We start from the raw sequence: 22,514 nt of genomic DNA, 5'->3' as shown, positions 1-22,514 counted from the left end.
GACAGCGGCAGCGGCGGCTGCGGCGCATCGGGCGGCGGCGTGCGCGCCGGACATCCCCCCGGCGGCCGCTCCTCGGCGGGGAGCCGGGCCCCCCGCGCCCCCAGCCCTGCCCCGGGCAGCAGAGCCGCCGCCGCCGCTATGAAGCCGTGCGAGGAGGAGGAAGCGGGGGCGGCGGCGGCCGGCGGGGACCCCTGGAAGGAGTGCGCGGAGGTGGCGGTGCAGCTGGCGCTCCGCGCCGGGCAGGTGAGTGAGAGCCGCGCCGCCGCCCGCCCCGCTCCGCTCCGCTCCGCTCCGCGCCCCGCCGCGCCGCTCCGGGGAGCTGCCGGGCGGCGGGACGGGGGCGGGGAGGGCGGGCTGGGCTGCCCCGCGGCTGGAGCATCCTTCTCCCGGGCGGTGGTACCGGCTGCGCGTCTAAATTTAAACAACAACAACGACGAAAAGTCGGGCGTTTCGAGGAAAGGCCGTGTGGGCACTCGGCTGGGGAGGAGGAGGAGGAGGGGGCGGCAGGGCTGTGCCCCTCGGCCGCTCTCGCTGCGGCGGCAGCGGGGCCGCTTCGCTCGGCGGCCGCGTCCGGCGTCAGGACGAGGAGGCGTCTCAGGTGAACGCGCGTTTGTTTGGTGGCCGGGCGTATTTTTATTTAATTTTTTTTTTTTTTTAAAGGGTGGAAGTATTTGTCAGCGTGAAGGTGCTTTAGTAACTTTTTCAGATATACACCAAGCGTTTATTCTGCTGCTGCTGTAATGTTTTGGAGCACGCTGTGATGCCGAGGTTGAATTCATGTGCAGCTGAGGGTTTATGCTGTTGTGCGCTTATCCAGAATATTGTGTATTTACCCATCACAGCACCAGCATTTGTTTTTTGAGCAGCGTGCACAGAGAAAAACAGTCATGTCAGGGAGGTTTTGTCTTCTTGCTATGCCACTGTCTTTAGAGAGACCGAAATTCACTTGCTAGAGATAAATCAGTGGCTCTGTGAAGATCTACAGTAGCTCATTTAAGATCCGTGTTTCAACACAGCAGAAGGTTAGTCATCTCAGGAGACATCCTGGCCCCACTGTGTGCAGTAGCAAACTTCCACCGACTCTAACAGAGCCAAGAAGTGGGAACAGCAGATTGTTCAGGTGAAAAACTGGGTAAAACATAAACCTCAGCAACATATTTTTCTTCTGCTTCCATTCTGCTGTTTTTTGAAACTCACTTTGTACGTGTACACTGTGATTTGAGGAGCCCCCTTTTCTGTTGTGAGCCCAGGACCTGTAACTTTTCTTTAGTATGTCTCATTAAACATGTTTGCTCCTTAGTAGAAGACAGAAAAAGTGAACAGAATGCCAGAGGAGAGGGGACTTCTTTAAATAATACAACGAATAAATGGATAATCCAAATCAGGATGACAGGTCATGCTCTCACAGACTCTCCAAACAGGAGTTTCTCCAGCAAACTCATTCTGCCAGCCATTTCACAAGAGAGACTCCCATGACTTGTTCAAGCTTCCACACCTGATTTCTCAAAATACCAATTTGTGAAGACAGCCATAGCCATCTCCAGCCATTTTATCATCCAGAAGATCACAGCTGAACACATTTTCGTGGAACAAATAAACATCCCAGAACATTAATCCTTGCATCTCTTTAGTTCGCGGTTTGCCACCGGTACCTTGCAACTGGCAGGAAATGGCCAATTCCTTGGCAGACCAAATTTAAACCAGTCAAGGATGTTGTTTAACTAGGACTTTTTGGAACTGGCTAGGATTTTTGTTAACTTTGTGATGTTAAGAAATTTTTTTATTTATGAAAACCGTCAGAGATCCTTGTGGAAGAACAAGTGCAGATAGGGCTGTATCTTTTATTTGTATGTCAGTCCACTTTCAGCTAATAAAATTGAGTTTTATTTTGGTCACCAAAAAAATGTCAGTTCCACTGGTCAAGTTAGTCTTTTTCTTCTGCCTCCCTTCCCATCCCTCAGACCTCTCCACCTTCACCTCCATCTCCAAAAATCTGCTTGTACTCTCCATTTCACCAGATCTGAGTGCTGTCCCCATCCCTGCATGAAATTTTGCTGCTCCAGCCTTTCTTTTAAGGCGCTCCATTTCCCAGGGCCTTGGCAAATCAGGGAGGCTTGGAATCATTAGAAAATGTCTACAGGAGTCTTGGTGTAGAGCCCAACCTGAAGAAAGGCATGCAAGTCAAGATTTTGACTTTCTAGGAGAAGTTAATGAGTAATACAGTTTTCTGGTCTCCCCTTCTGGCTTACACTACTGTTTGTTTCATATTGCGTCATGCTTCTTCTTTCCAACAGAGAGGTATCTTTGCTCTGGAATAGTTTCTTCTAAACCTAAAAGGCTGATAAAGAAATAACTGCTTGGATGTGTGTCAAAAGTGATGTTGCTGGAGTAACTTCTGTTCCCAGGTTAAAATCATTGCATCTCTTGCCTGTCCTGTTGCCTAGTTCCATTATATTTTATGAAATATTACAGACTCTCATTTAATTTATATGGCTATTTCATAATCAGAATGGCCATGGGTTTGTAATCTGTGTAGTTGGCCTGCATTAAAGTTATGCCTAATTCACTCTATAATGCCACATATAACTGCACTTTTTCAAACCTCTTTTCTGCTTTTTCTTTGAGGAAGCTCTGCTTTCTATGTTCATAAGAGTACGCCCATTGGCTTAATATGACTTTTTGCTAAAGAAGAGCATGCACGACTAGTCTCTGTATCTTTGATGTTTATGAGAGCACTGATTAATATTTGCACAGTTCTCTGCAATTACAGTTGGAGAAACCTCACCAAAATGGGTAGGTGTGCATCCAGGTGAAAATGAGGGTAAGAAACAGAGACTAGTAGCTGGTATGTTGAAGTCCACACAAACTACTTTTTTCTCTCTTTTTTTTTTTCCAGAAAATAATTTTATGAGGCATAGGAGACCTAGCAGAATAATAAAAAAATAATAATAATTTAAAAATCCACTGATATTCTAAAAAGCCAAGATTTTTTCTCCCATATTTGCTCCCAGGGGATATTGTAAGGCTATTTTCTATGGAACGCGGACAGATTTTTTAGCAAACCAGATTGGTGTTTCCTAAATTATTTGCAGGTAGTTACACTTTTTATCGAGATGTTCGATTTTACCGATGGGCAAATATTTCAGGACAATATTGCAAAGAAGTAAACCCATCTTGGAGCTCCCAGAAGTGTGTGGTGAGTGCAAGCAGTGCGGTGAAATGAGATATCTAACACGAGCACCTCACTGTAGGTGATTCTCCTGGGAGGTACTGGGGGAGGAGGCATCTCAGCCCTCCGTCCTCTCTGTTCTCCTTTATATGACTTAGTGTCGCAGAGGCACTAAGCCTCAGAGGAAGGGAAGAGTCCAGGACCACAACTGCTCTGAGCCCTCACGGCTCCATTTCCCCAGCTCCCTGGCAAATGAAGAAGGGAGCAGGGACAACCTGAGTCTTGCTCTGTGACGTGCTCCTCATGCAGGCAATGGTGTAAATGCCCCTCGCTTTGCATAACCCTCCCAAATGCCCTAAGGATATTTATGCCCTAATACCCCAAAAGAGTATTAGGATAAGATCTAGCCAATTCTTTAGTAGAGGAGGGGCAGCATAGGCTAAAAGTGTGAAGTGACTCTGCTCAAAATAACCACACTCCCAACAATCAGCTGCTTAAAAATTGCTGTAAAATCTCCATAATCTAGGGACAACGTATAACACAGTGGTAGAGCCTAATAAAATACATTTGCAGCCAAAATCCAGTGTCTTGGTGGCCAATTTCATTGTACAGTAGTGATAAGGAGCAATCAGGTGTTTTCATAAACCTGTCGTTCCTTTGGTCTTCCACTTACTTGCTGCCTGTTACCTAGAGAGAGACTTTCGTGGCCAGCTGGGAAGACCAGGCAATTGCAGTAGGTATCTAGGAACATTATCGTAAGGCTTTTGCAAGGAGAGGAGCTGAGCGATGCTGTCAGAGTCCTCTGAGGCACCAGGCTCTAACACTCTTTGTAGGCAGATGATTTTTAGGGATTATTCAACATAAGTTGAATGCTGGACCGCTCTGAGCTATTTGATAAATTTGTGAAGAATAAAAGCCATTTTCATCAATGATGCAGGGACTGTGACCTTTGTGTTGGACTCTGGCTTGGATTGGGCACCCGTACAAGCTGGTGCAAATGTACATGAGTCCCTTCTGTGAGGCCCTTCATGAGAGGCAGAGAATTAGCAGGGACCCATCCGTTCCACAGCATCACCTGGTACCACGGGTGAGCTAATGAAGATGTGGTGCCCATTTGTGGCTGGTGACCTCATGATTTCTCTCCTGCTCTCCTCCCAACACGTGGGTTGCACAAGAGGTGTAGAGGAGCCATCCATTCAGCTTGAGGAGGAGATGGGCGAGAAGGCCATCAGCCACCCGAGAAGGCCATCAGCCACCACATCCCATCAGGGTCACACCCTTGGCTCTTCCCACCTCCAGAGTGACTGAAGCCTCAGGTCATGCACATGCAGGTCATCAGAGAAACGGGCAGAGCGGGTTTTGTTTGATGGTGGGGCCATCAACCAGTCTAACCGCCTCCTGCTGACAGAGAGCTACTGGGCAATAGTGGAAGTTACGGAAATGGTGCATTTTTAGAAAAGCTTTTGATAAGAGTTTTTTACATGTGATTTTTGTGTAAGTGCATTGTGAATCTGGTTACCACAAGGCTACCACAGAACCCTCTGGGAAACCAGGGTATTTTTAATAGCTGTAAAATTGGTGCAGCATATCAAGTAGGATCCTGCAAAAGTCCAGGTTTTGACCTGATAAATGTTCAGTGTTTTAATGAAGATAGAATAGAGTATATACCACCCTGCATATAAAACCCACAAATAGATCAAAGTGAGAGGACTGGTGAGCGCTTGGGAGGACAGGAATCAAGTTTAAAATGGTTATGAGCAACAGGAAAAGGAATCAGAAACGAAAAATATTAAATACAGTGATGAGTGGTGCCAAGGATTGTATTCCAAAAGGAGAGATGAAGTGCCAGAGCAGATGCTGAAGAGCAACTGAGTGCAGAGCACATCCACGGGAGAGAGCTTTCACCTCTACCATTTGCAGCAAGGCTCCGGTGTCACCTCACTCCCCTGCTGAGTGGCAGCACCTACTGGTTTAAATGGCTGCAAAAATCTCTTCAGTCCACTATGTACTAAAACTGAAGAGTAGTCAAGAACACGGCAGTGCTAAAAAGAAATTCAGATCTTCTCGACTGAAAGGAGTGTTTTCCTCATCTTTCACTGCACAAAGTTCTGAGCCCAGTTCTAAGCAGGGCATTTACTTATACATCGGCAATATAAAAGTTAAGAGCAACAAAACTAAAAGGCATCAGCTTAGCAGGATTTTTAGAATATACAACTGAAATGGTTGGAGTGTTTTGCTTTGGAGCCAAAAGGAGCCCGAGCACCTTCCTAGAGCTGCACTTTTATGCTTCTATGGTAAAACTGTCAAGAAAACCATGCAGGGCATTGAGCGACTTAAAAAGATTAAGTTGAGCTAATATTTTGTTGTACAACAATGAACTTTAGCAAGAGCTCAAACCAGAAAGTATTAACGTGCCCTCACAAACTTAGTGAATAGGCATAACTTGTGTTTTAGAGCTCACAAAATAGAAACATTAGTCCAGATACTTTCAGTACTAAGGCAACAGTCAGCATTATCCATTACTTGTCAGAACAACCAGCACACCGTTCAAACATAGTACTTTATACTACGAAAACCAGGAGCTGAGTCTGAAATTTGGGAGTTGCTGGTCCCCCTCTGATGCATAAGACAGCAGAACTGTTCTCTTTGGTCATCAGACATTTCTTGGTGGTTTTAAAATACTTTGCTCAATGGAAATTTAGTTAAACAATCGAAATATATAAGTTTTAGAAGGGACTTGGAATATTGATCTTGTCAGTGCTGGTTTTAATTAAGATAGTTCTATACAAATAAGTGGGGCTTATTTTTTGCTTTGTTCTGGTTTTCCTAATTTCAAATAGTTTATCTTTTTCACTGGTTAAAAAATAAATCGGCTCCTTTTGCATGCTGCCCCCTTATTTTTCTTTATAATGAAGGAGTGGAAAAAAACAGAAGGAAAATGGAAAAATTAAGAAAAGGCTTTTATTAACTGTTTTCCCATATGTGCATTTGTGCTTGATGTGGTTTAGTTCTGAGTTTGTAACAGTAAAACCCTTGAAAAGGAGATAAGACTTTTCCAGAAGAGAATCCAGGGTTAGATCACTGGTTCCGTATCTGACAAAAAGTCTAAATTTTTGTTAAATATATAGCAATTCTTTGGGAACTAGTGGGTGGTCAGCGCTTGAAGTTCCAAAAACCCACATACACAAGGAAAAAAAACTCAACCAACCAACCTTTGTGTGTCTTTGTTGGCAAAAAAAAAGAGAGACCAGTGGCAAATCATCATTTGCCTTACTGCGTGTTTTTTAAAGAGAACAACGTGGTATTTGGCCTGTAAATTAAAAAAAAAAAAAAAAGATTCCATGAAAAGTTCCTGAGCCTCAAGAGCCTGTCTTATTTATATGTATTTTTGTAATTTCCTAAGTCATGGTGACTGCCATCATCCTATTATTCCATTAGTTCCATCCCAATCCTCAGTCCTTTTCTGAACTGTCAAGAGAGGTTCTTGTAGAGTGATTCAAAATCCCAAGTTCTGAAAGATTGCTCATTATCACAGAAGGATTTTTAGTCAGAAGATTTAGAACAGGCTCTGGTAGAATTAGGCCTGCAGTTGTTTTTCAGGCTTAGGTGTAATTTTTAAAGTAAATATATTATTTTAGTGTGAACAGGATGAATGGCCAACAAATCTGATTTGTGAACTTCTGTTTCAGATTATTAGAAAAGCTCTAACAGAGGAAAAACAAGTGTCCACAAAGACATCTGCAGCAGATCTTGTGACAGAAACTGATCATTTTGTAGAAAATTTAATTATTTCTGTTCTGAAAGAGAAGTTTCCCTCCCACAGGTGAGTGCCTATAGAAACTATCAATGACCTTTTTCCTGTAAAAGCTGTATATCTGCCTGGCATTCAAAAGAATTTTAGAAGTCTATATACCTCTCTTAAATGTTAACCTATTGGTGGTGGACATTTTCGTATAACTCCTTTTTAAAAAACTACAACTGTCCTATATTTAGTATATTTTCTAATTGTTATATCATGACCTGTGCATTTTTAAATGCTTTTTTCATCTTAAAATGTATTTAGTAATAATGTTTCCCCTGTAAGGATATCATGTATGAAGATCTCATATGAATCTCCATGATTTTCAGAATTCTGATCTGTTCTCTATTGTATAAGAATTATGCTAAGGAGATCTGTTAAAATATAGCTGGAATTAATGATAGCAAAGGTCTCATCCTGCAGACCTTTCCTTCGCTTTCTTTTGCCATCACACAGAAGCATTTGCCAGATCAGGACAAGTATTGTATTTAATCACATTTACCTTGTGTTGTGTAGAATCCTAAAATCAGTGAGAAGGAGGGTTGTTTATCATCATCGTCGTCATTTGATGAGTATACATAAACAGGACATAAATTACTATGTGGGGTGTCTATTTGAAAATAGATCAGATCGTTGACTCCTCTTTAATTATTGTGGTCCATTTGAAAGTAACAACTCCTAGCACAAGCACAGATTAAAGATTTGGTTTTATTTGGCCAGGTTTGATGCAGACACTCTGCAACTGATTTACACATTTCACTTCAGTTGACAAGGATAAAATCCATCTTCCCACAGAGCTAGAGCAGGGCCTGTGTGTCCCCTAAATACTGTATGACTCCCTTCTCGCTGCATGCGTCTCTAATGGAGATGAGCCTTGCACTCCAGCACTGCGCAGAAATCAACAGAGATGAAAATCTGGAGGGTTTAGTTACTAATCTGATTGTTGTCGATGATGCTGAGGAAAAATTAAAAATAAATAAATAAATAAATAAAGAAGGAGCAGAAAGAAAATTATATGCTAAATATGGCTTTCTAAATACGTGTTCTATGTGATCATGTACTGAAGCAGTACTGTACAGTATAATATGTGGTTCTTGGCTGCAATTCTCAAGAGAGTCCCAGGCTTTACACGCCTATTATTTGTGTAATATTCCTTCTACTATTGCTGGCTGTGCTCTTTTCTCATCTCCACTCTTATGTTGTTTTTTCTTTTCCTTGAACAGTCTGGCAGAGAACATAAAACATACACATTTCTCATAAAATGAGAATCATCAGAAGCACTTGAGTTACTCAGCATGGGAACAAAAGTTGTAAGGTCAACATAGACCTAGGAACTAAAAAATCCCTGACTTTATTAACACTGTGCAGTTAACTTCTGACTTCAAAAGCAAACGAAGGAATTGGCATTTCTTCAAGACAATTATTTTTTGCTGATATTGGTTGGTTTTGGAGTTTGTTCAGCCAGTGAATCTGATTAAATAGATTAAATAATAGATTAAAACTAGATTTAACTAGACTAGATTAAAACACTTGCAATGAGGAGTCCACAGTAGCAATCAAGGTTTAATTTAAAGTGCAATGAAAACATTGAAAGATCATTAAAATTATGTTCCATTTTTCCCCTAAACTGGATGTCGAAAGCATCTGTGAAGATTTCTGTTATTTCTTTTTCTCTTAAATCATCTTGATTCTAATATTCTCTGAATCAAAAATGTGTCTTAAGAGTCAGAAAAATTAGAAGGGATGTCATTACAGTCTGTGCCATTTGCACTGTGGCAGTGATGAGTCTTGAGATGTTGGAAATGTACTTGGAAGTAAAAAGAAATATTAGGAAAACCTGTGAAAAAGGTAATTCTGTCTCACATTTCTTTCTTCTTCTCTCTGCTTGGCTAAGTGGTATGTATCATACTCATTCAAGTTTTCATCTTTGCCCACTCTTTGGTGCTCTGGCATGTTCCAAGTGAGTCTTTTCAAAGGGATGTTTTTTCTGGCAGATCTTGGAGTTGTGAGTATGCACTAGCAATTAATTTCAGAGTGGCACCGTGGTATGAACAGGTATCCGCTAAGGCTGGGCTAAAATTACTGGACTCATTTTCAGTGGGAGAAAACTTAAACCCAGATTTGAAAGAGAGGTCAACAGAGCCGACAGGCTGGCATTTTAAATGAACTACTGTAATAGTATGGCTACCCCTCCTACTTCTCAAGCTATTCCTAAAATTTGGTCTCTAGTACTTCAGGCTGAATGTTTTGCTTAGTTTGTGTGTTTTTACAGGATAGAGCGCCATAGAGCAACACATCTGATGTCAGCCTTGAGGGCCTCTCACAGTACCCAGTACTGTATAAAAGCAAGAGGGTCATTTTAACTTCTTAGCCCAAATTTCATAGAATGTGCTCCTAATTTCTCCTACATCTGTTTTGGAAAAATCATTCTTGGGCATCAAGACTTTTATCAATGGCACTGCTGCGCTTTTCCGTGTGTGAGGACTGCAGCACCACACCCCCCTGTAAGGAAAAGGCAGGGGAAAGTCTTAGGATACCTGAGGGCAAAACACCTTACACAGAAATACTCTTGTCTTTAAAGAGGTTCCCATTTCACCTTTCTTTGACTGGCAGGACAACAGCTGCAGCTCAGGCTCTGGCTGGGGGAGGTGGCAGGGAGTTGAAGCAGAGGCATTATGGCGAGGATGGACAATCTGAGATGGGATGTAAGGTGCTCCATCTGCAAGAAGATGAGCCTCCTCTGCAGCCAGCAGCACAACCGAAGCATATGGTTGGGTTTAGGTGCTAATTACAAGATTTGTGGAAGCAAAAGTCAAATCATACAGCACCAATGAGACAAAATAATTGAATATTTAGAGCAAGGAGCCTGCAAAGTGTTATATTTGACAGAGAATTCCAACCACTTGTTCAAGTCTTTCTTGTTTCTCAGTTGCACACTAACACTTTGTCCTTCAGCTGTTATTAGTGGAGATGAAAATAGTAACAAACCCTTCCTACTTCCCTCTTCATACCAACTGGGGGCCTCTAATGCCATCAAAATAGTCTCTTTCTACGGAGGAAAAGGCACGGTAGCATTATGAAAATTCAAGAAGTCTCCTCCTGTACTGTTTGCAGAACATTTTGAGCTCGTGGTCACAAGCATTATGTGGCATCATGCAGCGTGTGTTGAGGACACAAAAGAAAATAGCTGCTAGTCTAGTCCTAGGGAAGCAACTGTTTCTGCAAAAGACATTTTCTCTTTATTTTATCTAATTTTTTTCTCTTTGTGTCTTCAAGAGAAGCTCTTTCGTCTTCAAGCATTTGCAGAAACTCTTGAGTACCACTACCAGTTGTTCAAATATGAAAACAAAAGCAAGATTCAGTATCAGCAGTCTGGCTCTACACCTTCTGTACATATAGGACTTTATTCAAATCTGTGAGAGTAGCACCTGCACAACACTTATAGAAACAGACCCTGAGCAGTTTATGGGAGAGCGGGGATAATTAAGGTCAGCAGGAAATGAGCCAGAACTGGATGTTCGTTTCCCAGGGAAAAAGGAGCCAGAGGGGGAAGCATATCTACTAAAAGAAATTGGGACAGAACAGAAGATGAGCTCAGTTTTCAATGTGCGCTTCATGCATCCAAACAACAAACAAAAAATTAATTTGTTGATTTTCTCTGGGTCATGGGAAAAAGAAGGTTCAGCTTTGTAAACTTTTTAATTTCCTGAGTCAGACTACTGTAAAAAATTCAAGTAGGAGTGAGATTGTGGATTTTCTAAGAGTGCATTATTTCCTGCTGACTGAATTTGGCTGCAAAAGAGAAGCAGCTACAGTTTGCAGTTTATATTACTTACTGCAAGAGACAGACCTAACCCATAAAATTACATTCTGCATAAAAAAATCTTCTTCTAGAGTCCAGGCATGCCAGTTCAGATCCATTTCTGCATTCATTTTCATGACTTTCTTAATGGTATATTGGGAAAGTGAACATAAATTGAGTTCTTTTTTACTATGTAAAATAGTATGCTATAAATTTGAGAATTCTCCTTCGAAGTTCCCCATTCCCATACAAAAAAAAAGCAATGTGTGATTTTATACATACACATACAGTTATACGAAAATTTTGTACATACATAAATTATCTCTTCAAAAACAGAAAGATGGAGTTTGACTTTCCAAGTCACATATCTAAGCCAATTTTCTGGGACGCTTGTTTTACTCCACACCACATGCAGGTTCATCGCAGAAGAATCCACTGCTGCTGGTTCAAAATGTGTCCTCACCGACAGTCCAACCTGGATTATTGACCCTGTTGATGGAACGTGCAACTTTGTGCACAGGTAAGGGGAAATACGTAACAAAGCAAAATGCAGCTTCTCAGAAATCCTCCCTTCTGCTTAGAGGTGTTCTACTGTGGTAGATTTGTTCCTTTGACTCATAAGTAGGAGTCATCCGTTTATCTTTTTGTACCTCACGTAGTGTATCTGAAGGAGTGTTTGTGCTGGAGAGAGCTCTGTACTGTTGTCTAAAGCTAAACTAAAGTTTCTGCTGATTGCTTAATGACCCAGAGCTCCTGACTCACGGCTCGTTTTTTATAACCACACATCAACGTGCAGAGGCTTGAGCTGAAAAGGCTGTGCTGTGATGACACTTGGCCCAACGCCTTGTGTGGTTGTTCACATTCCTCTTCGTAGTGGTGCTTTCTCTCTTTCAAATACAAATGCTTCGTTTTTCCTGGGAAGTACAACCATTGCGTATGTGTAGAGTAGAGCTGAAAACTAAGTTGTACATACATATGTTTTTTTAAGATATATAATACCACTCTGTAAAAAAAAATCTAGGGATCGTTACTGCAAAAATATAAAAGTTTAATTCATTATTCGAGTGCTAGGAGTTGTAAATTAATGACCGGTCATAATACTTCTACTTAAAATCCTAAAATATGTTCTTCCTTATAGTTAGTGATTTAACGTGACTGCAGTTATCATTAATTAAAAAACAAACAAACAAAAAAACCCACACCAAAGCTTTTGGTGCAATTCCATAGAATTCAAAGGGAGGTGGGGAGAGTCATGTGCTGGTGTTTAACGCAATTAAGTGAAATTTTGTCTTTGTAGCAATATTTTCTGGACCTTTACAGCCCTTTTAAAAATATGTTTTTAATAAATTAATTTATTTCATTGTTTAAAATGCAATAATTATACTCAGTCAAAAGAACCAAATTAAATACCTAATCATCACTTTGACAAAAGAGAGGGTGGAGGAACTGGTTTCTTCTTATGTTGATGTCAGCAGCAAGGTATCTTGGGGCACCTTAATTGCTATCTCAGATGCTTGAACTTGAACAAAATGTGCTCTTGAAAGCAATGACTTGTTGTAACAACATTAATTATTTTATACTGGATAATTCAATTACACTAAAGCAAAAATATCACTAAAACATACAGTATGTTCAGTATAAAAATCCTGATATCTTCATGTGTTTATTTCTTGCCTTCTCCAATATTAAATGACGTTTTTAAAGGAACTGACAAAATTAAAAAGGCTGACAAAGGAGAAATAGTACAATGTCAAGAGCATTTTGGCACAAGTAAAATCGCAGAGCTCCACGTGGGGTTTTGTTGCCTAAGGGAGATGGGTAAGGAGTAAGTTTAGAGATTTTTCATCAATAATACTTTATTTTTCACAGATTTCCAACAGTGGCAGTGAGCATTGGATTTGCTGTTAACAAAGAGGTATGAAATATGTTCTTTCAGATGGGTATCTGAAATCTGATTAGAAGCCTCAAAACCATGTGGGAATTTTAGATACTTTTTTTTTTTTTAAATCAGCCACTACTCAGGTTTTTCCATAGTTTTTAAATGCATTTGATCATACTCTACTAGTTTAAAACCGTAGTCCTGTAAAACTTACTTATGCAAACTGGTAATTACAAGATAATTCTTACAAACTATAATAAATAAGATTTAAATGGGAGAAAAAAGGGAGTACCGGTGGGTGCAAGGTTTTGTAAGACAAAACCATAATGAGTTAAATATAGTGCTGCCATAACTGAAACTTATCTCCCAGTGTTCTTATGTTATTATTCTTGCTTCTTTCCTGCTAGCAGTCACTGTGAGGCAACTAAGAACTGATTTCTATGAAGGGTGCAAAATTATGGGCCTAGTTCTTTTAATCTGCCTTTGTGGTTTTCTTAACATAATCAAATATTTCCCACATGAGAGCTTGATCATAGGGGAAAAAAAGGACCTACCCTTCATATGTGCCACTTCAAGTTTCCTAGCTATACTCATTCATGCTAAAGCCTTTCTCCAGATGTTGCTGGTTTACAGTTTGATATATACAGAAGAAATAGCTATTCAAATTGCCAAGGAATGTGCCTCTTTCAGCCTAATTCCTTGATCTTAAATATATCTATAGCTGTAAGTAAAGCCAGCAAGAATTCTGTGCAATAACAACACAGTTTTCAGATGTGCTAGTGGCTCTTACTGATTTAAACAGAATAATGTTGTGGAAACTACAGAGAAACATTTCCATGCTTTTCTGAAGTTTATTCATTCCAAAACATCCTTGTGAATACTACATATTATTACCAGACAGCTCCCTCTAGTATTTATGTTTTCTAGAACACCACTGTGATTTTGATGCTGCGTATTTTGGGTTACGTAAACTAAACAAAGTTGAAACAAAAATAAAGAATTATGTTAAATCTCCTTCAGTAAACAAATGGGAAAGCAGAAAAAAGTAGTAAGCTGAGAAGGAGCCAAAGTACACACAGGGGAACTGGCCTGAATGTAAGCCTTGAACAGTACTGAAGAAATTCCTGCAGTGTCTTCAGGAAAAGAGTCTATTAATAGCATGTTCCTCAAAAAACCCCCTTTGGTTTAGATGGGAGCGAGGACAGTCTACTCTTTTTGAATTACCTCTGAACACCAATTATTATTTGCATTTAGTGGAGGAGGGCAGCACGAAAAGATTTGGAGTCTAGAATATCTGGGATGTTTTCTTTACCTTGTTACCAACTTCTTCTGTGGCTTTGGGCAAGTCACTTAATTTTCGTTTATCTGTCCACCCCTAAATAAAATATTGCTAATATTACTTAGGGTGATTTTAGGAGCTGATCATTGAAGTTTGTAAAGTGCTTTAAAATCTTTTGGTGAAACCTATTAAAGTATTGGAAATATTAAATATCTTGGGTTTAAATCTGTCAAATTCTGACCCTCTTGCCATTGTTAAACAGATACTCCCACAAAAATTCCAGTGTTGTTCATTCTTAAGCTTTCATTGAGGGTCACAATATTTGGTATTTCTCTTCAAACTCCTTCTCTTGGAGTCGTGTGGCTTCATGAGATTCTCACTTTTATGTGTAACCAAAAGGATTTTGCAGAGAAACATCTGAACAAGTGACTGGAGTTTATGACTGATTGAAAAGGCGGGTGAATTAAATGCATCATGAAAGGTGAAGTGCATCTAAAAGCATCCACTGTGAATAAACAGTGTGCCATGGCTTCTGAGTTTGGATGCCTGACTGATTATATCCATGTATTTGGGGTTGCAAATCTTCAGGGTGCAGCCAAAGTCAGTGGGATTACTTCTAGGTGTAACTGCTCACCAGTGAAAGCAAAGCGTTCAGAATCTGGCTTTCGAGGACTTGCATACTTTCAATAAAAACATGCAATTGAATTTGAAATCAGCTTAGCATTTAATCCTTTCTAATGTGAACACAAAGAAGCTTCAATTAAAAGTTTAGATCACTAACAAATTGCATTAACTTCTCTTTATAAACTGAATTTTATATGACCTATATCTCAATATCACAGTAGTAGTAAAATTATTTGTTTGCATCAATATAATCTTTGATTACATGTACCAATTAAAATATTGCTGATCTTTCTGCCATTAGTAGTTGTTTATATTTATGATGAGTAATTTGAGATGCATTCATTTCTTTCCTTTTCAAAATCTTAAAGCTTGAATTTGGTGTAATTTACCACTGCACTGAAGAACGGTTATACACTGGTAGAAGAGGTCAAGGGGCATTTTGTAATGACAAAAGGCTTCAGGTATCAAAAGAGACAGGTTGGTCTAGATTTTGTTAGAACTCTAAAAGGAATATGTTAATTTTGTTTCAGAGTTGTTGCAAATCATCATTAGGATAATGAACCTCATTATCCTGATGGAAAGTATTTCACCTGCATGATAATTTTGTTGTTATGTGTTTGGTTTTTTCTGTAAAATCACAACTTTCCTCATTTTCTTTTTAAAATATACATCTGAATATGAACTACTTAGATAATCCTAAATTACTTTGCTTCTTGACCATTTAAAATAAGGAAGACTGAGTAGATTCACCAGTTTCATTCCAGCTATACACTGGCATAACTTTTTATGAACAAGATGCAATGGGAATGGTGAATCCAAATTCAGGGTACTATGGCAGCCATTATTCACTTATTTTCCAACAAATTTGTACATCATAAAGTGTATTATGTCTGTAGGCATATATGCTAACAGTAAACTAAAGGATGCATGCTTCATTAGGAATCCTTTAACAGCTTGCTTTTGTGTGTGAGATATGTTTCAACACACAAATAGCTAGCAACACTTAGTCAACACTTTAATGTAATTCTTTTATTGGTAACCCAAGTCATAGATCTGTCTGTTTACCTAGTGATAATAGATAATAATAATCAGATGTGTATAGAGAAGTTTTCGTTTAATCAGTCAAAATGCAGAGGAGAACATAACACTCAGTTGTACACAGAAGCCAACACGTGCAAAAAATGTGCATCATTCTACACAGGGGATGGTAAAAATTTCACTCCAAAAAAAGATTTCATGAACTTGAAACACAGTAAATTCAAGCAATTTAATGTACAGATTTGTCGTAGTGCCTCAAGCAGACTCTGCATCAAAACTTCCCTGGAATTTGGGGAAGTTGGGCTATTCACCTAAATTAATAGTGAGCTGAGGCCTTCCTATTTGGAGAGATGGAGTAAATTGTAAAGTCAGCGACCGCTAAGATTTTAATCCTTGACTATATATCACATTTTTGTCAGTGCTCGAATATTTCGTATTCCACAAAAGCCTATACTGGCAGATACTATTAGGAAAAACTAAGGGTACTCACAGTTGAGCTGGCTGAGCCACTCTTGAAATGGCCTCACTCACTTTTGCAGTCACAGAGTTCTCGTTTCCTGTTGAGCAAGGAACAATTTTGGCACACGCCACTTTTGTCCTCCTTTCTCTGGACGTCCAGTCTATGCGGGTGTCTAGAACACAGCAAGGAAAGCGGACCTTCTGCCCTTCCAAATGCTTTGAAATTTTCCTTTGTTTTGAGACACATCATTTGGTGGTGGGCAATTTCACCAGTGATGATGTATCTTCATTAGTCTCACTTCTGTTGATGTTTCACACACATAAAATCCCAGTTGCTCTTTTTCTGTAAGGATTGTGGCTTCAGTGAAATAAACCAACCCTGGAAGAGAGAGTATTTCCCTGTACCTACTGCTGGAACTCAAGTAGCCGTCACCAATGCATCATGTGTTGGAGATCTAGATGTCATGTTACTTCATGCCTTTTGTTTTCAGGAAATGTGGCTGTTGTTCAACATTGATCAACACTATACATTCATTGTTCAGATTTAATCATTTGAAATCACAGTCCAGGCAAACACTGTTCTTTGTCAATGCCAAATTTTTAGAGGCCTGGTCTGGGAGTCCAAGCAGTCAGGATACACTTACATGAAGGATCCATCTTCCCTTTGATCTTGAGTGATACTTTCTTCTCATGCTTATATTCAGGTCAGGCTTTACATGTGCTAATACTGTAAGTGGGGGGTTTTTTTTCAGTCTTCTGTGGTCAACAGGATTGGTCATTTCCTCATAAATCTATCCATATACCTGTTAAATCTCTTCTATGAAGCCTCCTTATTTTTCTGGCCTCTATCACAGTTAGGATTAGTCAGTAAATTTTCTCCTGTACCTTGCATTCCTGAAACCCTATCTATTATTCTGATCAGCCAGCTCCTTTTCCTAAGCAAACATCTCCCTGTTCCTTGCCTTTGTCTCTTCATCCAATTTCTACCTGTAGCCGTGATGAAAATTGAAGAGATCCATTTATGCATTAGAAATATATTTAATAACTCGAAAGAACAACTGTCTTAGTCATGACCTAGCTATAACTGGTGTGGTGTGAATGCTTAGTGCATTTCAGCAATGAGGCATGCATTAAATGTTCTGTAATTAAAAATTAGGCCTGTTATGCAAAAAAAGCTGTGGCAGATGCTTTCGCCATCCAGACTTTTCAGTGGTGGCTAAACGACTAATAGCCTGCAGCATGCCTGGATTGGTGTTTCTATATTTTAATGCAGTAATTTAAAAAGTGGTTGTTAAATCTATGTTCCTACAGTTAAGTTTTGTGATACCCTGTAACTTTGAATCTAATTATATACCTGTTACTCATCAACCATTTACTGCATTGCTTGAATCTATAATGTTCCTCTGCAATACTAAATTCATTGGTAGCCTGTTTAATTAAATGATGTCTCACTCCAGCCTAATTTTATTTTGAAAAGTTCCTTGCTACTTCTGCTAAGAATTGTTTATTTATGCAATTAGCTGTAATAACCAGGTGGACATTCCCTAGCTGAATGAATGTTTGACCTTTAACCCAGGGTAGAAGGTGACACCTAACCCTTGGGCACAGCCTAGTTAGTAAGTAATCAGCAGCTAAACCTTTGAGTTTTGTGATACCTTTAATGCCTCCAAGTTCAGCTGGCACAGCAGAAGCAGGGACACTTGGCATTTGATCAACCATCTCCACCAACATTGGCATATGCTTGTCATGTACTAGCAATATTCAGATCTCACATGAGGACCACTTCAACTACTTGCAAGTCACTGCGAGTCTCTCCTTTGACTATACACAAGACTAATATACTCATTTGCTCTAGGTCAGAACTGCCCTTGATGAATACAATACTAAATGTGTATTCATATATTATTATTAATTAAGATACTGGTTTAGTTTGTGATGAGAAAAAGAGTTTTTCAGTCATAAGGTGTTTTCAGTCTTCAAAATGTGAATGAGTGGGAGCTATTAGGTAGCAACTTTTCTTTTCTCTTACTAATATTCCCAAATGTTTATCATTTGTTAACAAATTACATTAAAGTTCCCTGTTCAAGAACCGACTGGTATTCAAATATGATTAGATTAGCATCACTAACAGTTGTGAGGTCACTGGACTATTTTTAGTTGACTGCTAATGTTAATTTGCCAAAAGCTGACTGGTCAATAAACTAAAACCATGTATGGAAAGAGAAGAGAAGGAATGTCAGAATGCATTCCTGGTTCTAATCTTCCTGTTCTTTTTTTTTAAAAAAAAGTGTTTACATCAGACCATTTTATATGAGAAATCTAGTCTTGCTTGAATTTTATGCGAAGTTGTCACTTATCCTATGAAAGAGTCTGTAGTAAAAAAGGGGACATGAAAATTGTTTTTCTGTGAAAAGTCTATTAGTGTTCAATTTAAAAACAAATTTCCAGAATCTACCTGGAAGCTGTTGAATTAATGGAAACAACTACCTACATTGCAGATATCTCGAAGGCCTTAATTTTAACAGAAATTGGTCCAAAACGTGACCCTGCAACTTTGAAATTGTTCCTTGGTAACATTGAGAGATTGCTCAAGGCCCAAGCACACGGGTAAGATATTTTACAATATATGTCTCACATTTATGAGCAAAAGTAATTAGAAAAAAAAAAATCAAGTACGTTGCACGCTTTGCGATCTCAACATGTAGGTTAAAACCAAAGGCATTTTCTGCTTGACGTTACCATGTCCCCTTCCCATGGGGTTTAGGGTCCGTGTCATTGGGAGCTCGACACTGGCTCTGTGCCACCTGGCATCCGGCGCTGCAGATGCATATTACCAGTTTGGGTTACACTGCTGGGACATGGCAGCGGCGACCGTCATTATTAGAGAGGCGGGTGGCACTGTGATAGACACTTCAGGTGAGTAAAATATCTTTGTTTTCATTGACTTGTGGGGGACTGAGTGGCTATTTCAGGGCAACTTGAGTTACCTCAGTACCATCCTCTTCCTGTGGTTCAATCTGATTTCTAGCAGTATTCTCTGGAAACATCTGTACTCTCCACTGAACTCTGGTTGGTCATCTGTAACACACTGATATAATTCCAGCCTGGGGTTTCATCACATCAAAGGTCTTCTGAGTCAAACTCTATTTCCATGACTTTGAGTGATTCATTTAAAGCATCAGATTTACAGTAAAGAACTAGCCTAGGAGATTGGTAGATACACTAAGACTCCAAACAGATTTTGGCAGAGACAGCCTCACGAAAAAAGACTGTCAGGTACATGTCTGAACATATATAACTAGGAACTACTTAAAGTACAGCAGAGTCTCATGATTGTTATTGTCTTCATTTATATGGTACACATTTCAGAGTAACGGTGACCAATATGTGGATACTGTAGAAAGATGTGGTGGATTAAAAAGAACAGTATGGTGGTTGAGCTAATTTCTGCTCTATCCCTTCTTGTAGTTAAAAGAAGGAAGTATTGCATTACTATTGGATACTGAACAAATCTAGACATTTGCTGCTTCTGTTGCATACTTAGGCACTTATGTAGAATTTCCTGAAGTGATTTTTTGCCAGAGATTTCCAGATAGGAGTTACTGAATTTGGTTGTCCTTCCCGCCCCAAAAGGAGCTATGTATGAAGTTGTTTCAGTGTTTCTGAACCTATCTAATTACAGCATGGTTTATGTTTAGAATATATTGCCATTTTACATCACCTAAGTCAGTTCTCATTAATCCTCTTGTCCTCAGGGGGACCTCTGGATCTCATGTCTTGCCGAGTGATTGCTGCAGGCACCAGAGAGATGGCTATGTTCATAGCTCAGGAAATACAAACTATTCACTACAGACGGGATGATGAAAATTAAATACTTAGAGTATGGAGTCTGCCCTCCTGAACTACGTAACTTTTGCAAGAAGGTTTAAAGGGTACGTGATTTCAGCAGGATGATTTCTGTGGAGATTTTCTGTGTCAAATTTTTTTATAGATTTATTACAATGTGGGAAGGCATAGGGAGATTTTTAAACTTCTGAGAACCGTGTTTCCTTTTTAATATGTATCTCTTTCAGCAGTATCTTTTTATAAGATAGCGTATTTTACTTGTAGTAAATTGGTCTCAGAATTAAGTTGTAATTTCTTATCTATGGGGCTGATGTTTAGACTTTTGTAACATGCAGCTAAAAATGGGACTTTATTTTTACAGATGCAGATCTCAGGTAAATAAGCTTTAGGACTGTAGTAAGGACGAGTATTTAAGATGTGTGCCTATAATACTCTTGTTCTATGATAAATAAGAACGCAATAACAATTACATTATTTTTTCTAATGACATCGTAGCTGTATATCCATATATATGTGTATGTACATATAAGTATGTCTGTGTGTATGTGTGTATATCTATACATGTATATGCATGTATACACACACATACCCATGTGTGTATATATACATATGGGTATCTTGGATGTTTACAGCAATTTAGGGAATGCATAGAAGAAAGCTAATATTGGAAGTTATTTTCAGGTACAGAGTATAGGTTACTTATGTGATTTCAGTGGGGGCTATACAAATGGCAAACAACAGAGCTGATGGTGGAAAATGTTTAATGATTTTATAACTTGTCCAGCTAGTTCTTGTTGCCCTTCATCCCTCTGCCTGGGGATAAATCATACTGTCCTACAGGTCTCTGTAAGATATTCAAACTTGCAAACACTTACTACCATAGAGTAATTATAGTTAAAACCAGAAATATTGAAGTCCACCGAGTTATTCACAGTATTAACGCTGACACACAGTAGGAGACCAGCAGAATAGAGCACAGTGTCAAAGAGCTGTTGATTTTAGAGAAACTTCGAGCGGAACAGCAGGATTTTTCCCCCTTACAGGCAAGTTATGAAAAATACGCCCCTAAGATATGCTTGCAAAATTTGCAAATCACATGCCCTTCTCGCACAGTTTTAATTGCACTTTTTGATCAGAGATCCGTGTAGTATCAGTTGTATACGTTTCCTAAATACACAGTTGTTCTCTGTCCTTATATCTAGCATTGGTTTTAATTCCACCAAGATGCTTATTTCTATTTAGATTATTTTTAAAATCATGAGCACAGGGAAAATACAAGAGTGTCTAGAAAAGTAGTTGAGATTAAATCACTTCTATTTTTTTCCTAAAAAATTGAATTAAAATATGTCGTCTTCTTTTTTTTTTTCAAGAGTGAAAATTAAATAAAGGAATGAGCCAAAAAGCAACAGTTGGTTAAAAATTTTTAACTTGCTTTTTATACTGCATGTGTAGACTTTGTAAACATGTTCTGCTTAGGAATACAAAGGAAACAATATTTTTTAAAATTAATCTTACATCTATTTCTTGCAATGAAAAATACTTTTCACTGAATATAACATAAAATTCTATGGGATTTCTCGATGAGTTTTTTTGCACAAGTCTTGACTGTGTGAAGAATGTCTAAATCCAACTAAGCATTTAAGAGCTTTGATGATTCCTACCAGAAAACCAACCCTGCCTGTCACAGTGATCAACATTTTGTCACTGCTCCCATTTACCCCCTCCCCCCCCACCTTTGTATCCCCCACTTCGGAAACAGAGACTGTAAGCCCTTTGGGGCAGGGACTGTCGTACTTTGGCTCTGGGTTTGCACAGTGCTAATAGGATGCGATTCTGGTCCATGACTAGGCACTGAGGTGCTATAACAATACAAATAATAAATACTAATAGGCTCACTTGTCTCTTATTTGCCCTCCTCCCACTTTCTGAGCAGAGCCCAGATTCGAGTGACAGATGCCGAGCTCGGCAGCACCGCTCTGATCCCAGGGCACTGAGCCTCGGCATCCAGGGGAGTAGCCGGAGCTTTACTGGGACTTGTGCCGTGGCCGTAAGCCCCATAAGGAAGCTTACGCTGGCAGGGGACCAAGCGTGGTGGCAGCTCAGCACTCCGCTCCCCCTCCTCACCCCGTCCCCTCCATCGCTCTGGGAGAGAAGCATGTAAGAGAAGCTGCTGTGTGGCTCCGGCAAGGATTCCCAGCAGCTCAGCCTGCTCGTACGAAGAAAGTCTCTGACCCAGTTAGGCGGGTGTGTGCCAACGTCCCAGAGCTCGGCAAAGCAGGGAAATCTATGCATCGGCTTCAGTGGCACACACCAGCGATTTGCAAAGCTGGGGACCAAGCGTGGTGGGAAGGCAGAGGTGCAGAAATCTGCTCACAAGTTCTCGTTTGTGCTCAGGGTGCAGATTTTGGTTTTATTTATCTGAGCTGTAGTTCAAGCATGTTAAACTGGCAGTGTATGTGTGGAGCAGCAATCCTGTCTCCCCACCTCCTCTGCTGCCCGTGTACCCGTACAAACATTTCTGAACCCTTCCAGTGGACCAGATGAGTGATCTGCCTGTAAAGTACTCCAGTAAACAAAAAAGGGATTATTTTACAGACAGATCGTTTTCCCAAGCCACTT

General features: G+C 39.7%; 1 protein-coding gene across 1 annotated transcript; it reads left to right on the top strand.

The window, feature by feature from the left end:
• The first annotated feature begins 58 nt into the window (after positions 1 to 58).
• On the top strand, positions 59 to 21,756 carry IMPA2 (inositol monophosphatase 2). Its single transcript, XM_065630173.1, has 8 exons — positions 59 to 243; positions 6,859 to 6,992; positions 11,186 to 11,290; positions 12,640 to 12,685; positions 14,921 to 15,029; positions 18,548 to 18,656; positions 18,814 to 18,965; positions 19,805 to 21,756. The coding sequence occupies exons 1-8, from the start codon at positions 139 to 141 to the stop codon at positions 19,918 to 19,920; spliced, it is 876 nt and encodes a 291-aa protein (XP_065486245.1). The 5' UTR covers positions 59 to 138; the 3' UTR covers positions 19,921 to 21,756.
• Positions 21,757 to 22,514: the final 758 nt, after the last annotated feature.

This window comes from Caloenas nicobarica, chromosome 2, assembly GCF_036013445.1.
Source record: "Caloenas nicobarica isolate bCalNic1 chromosome 2, bCalNic1.hap1, whole genome shotgun sequence".
In the NCBI taxonomy this organism is placed as follows: domain Eukaryota; kingdom Metazoa; phylum Chordata; class Aves; order Columbiformes; family Columbidae; genus Caloenas; species Caloenas nicobarica.
This window is presented reverse-complemented; position numbering and strand designations above follow the sequence as displayed.

Excerpts from the sequence above, each read along its gene's own strand:
- IMPA2 (XM_065630173.1), top strand. The coding sequence starts at position 139 with ATGAAGCCGTGCGAGGAGGAGGAAGCGGGGGCGGCGGCGGCCGGCGGG. Across the intron at positions 6,993-11,185 it reads GAGAAGTTTCCCTCCCACAG|GTTCATCGCAGAAGAATCCA; the intron begins GTGAGTGCCTAT and ends CACCACATGCAG. Across the intron at positions 12,686-14,920 it reads GATTTGCTGTTAACAAAGAG|CTTGAATTTGGTGTAATTTA; the intron begins GTATGAAATATG and ends AAAATCTTAAAG.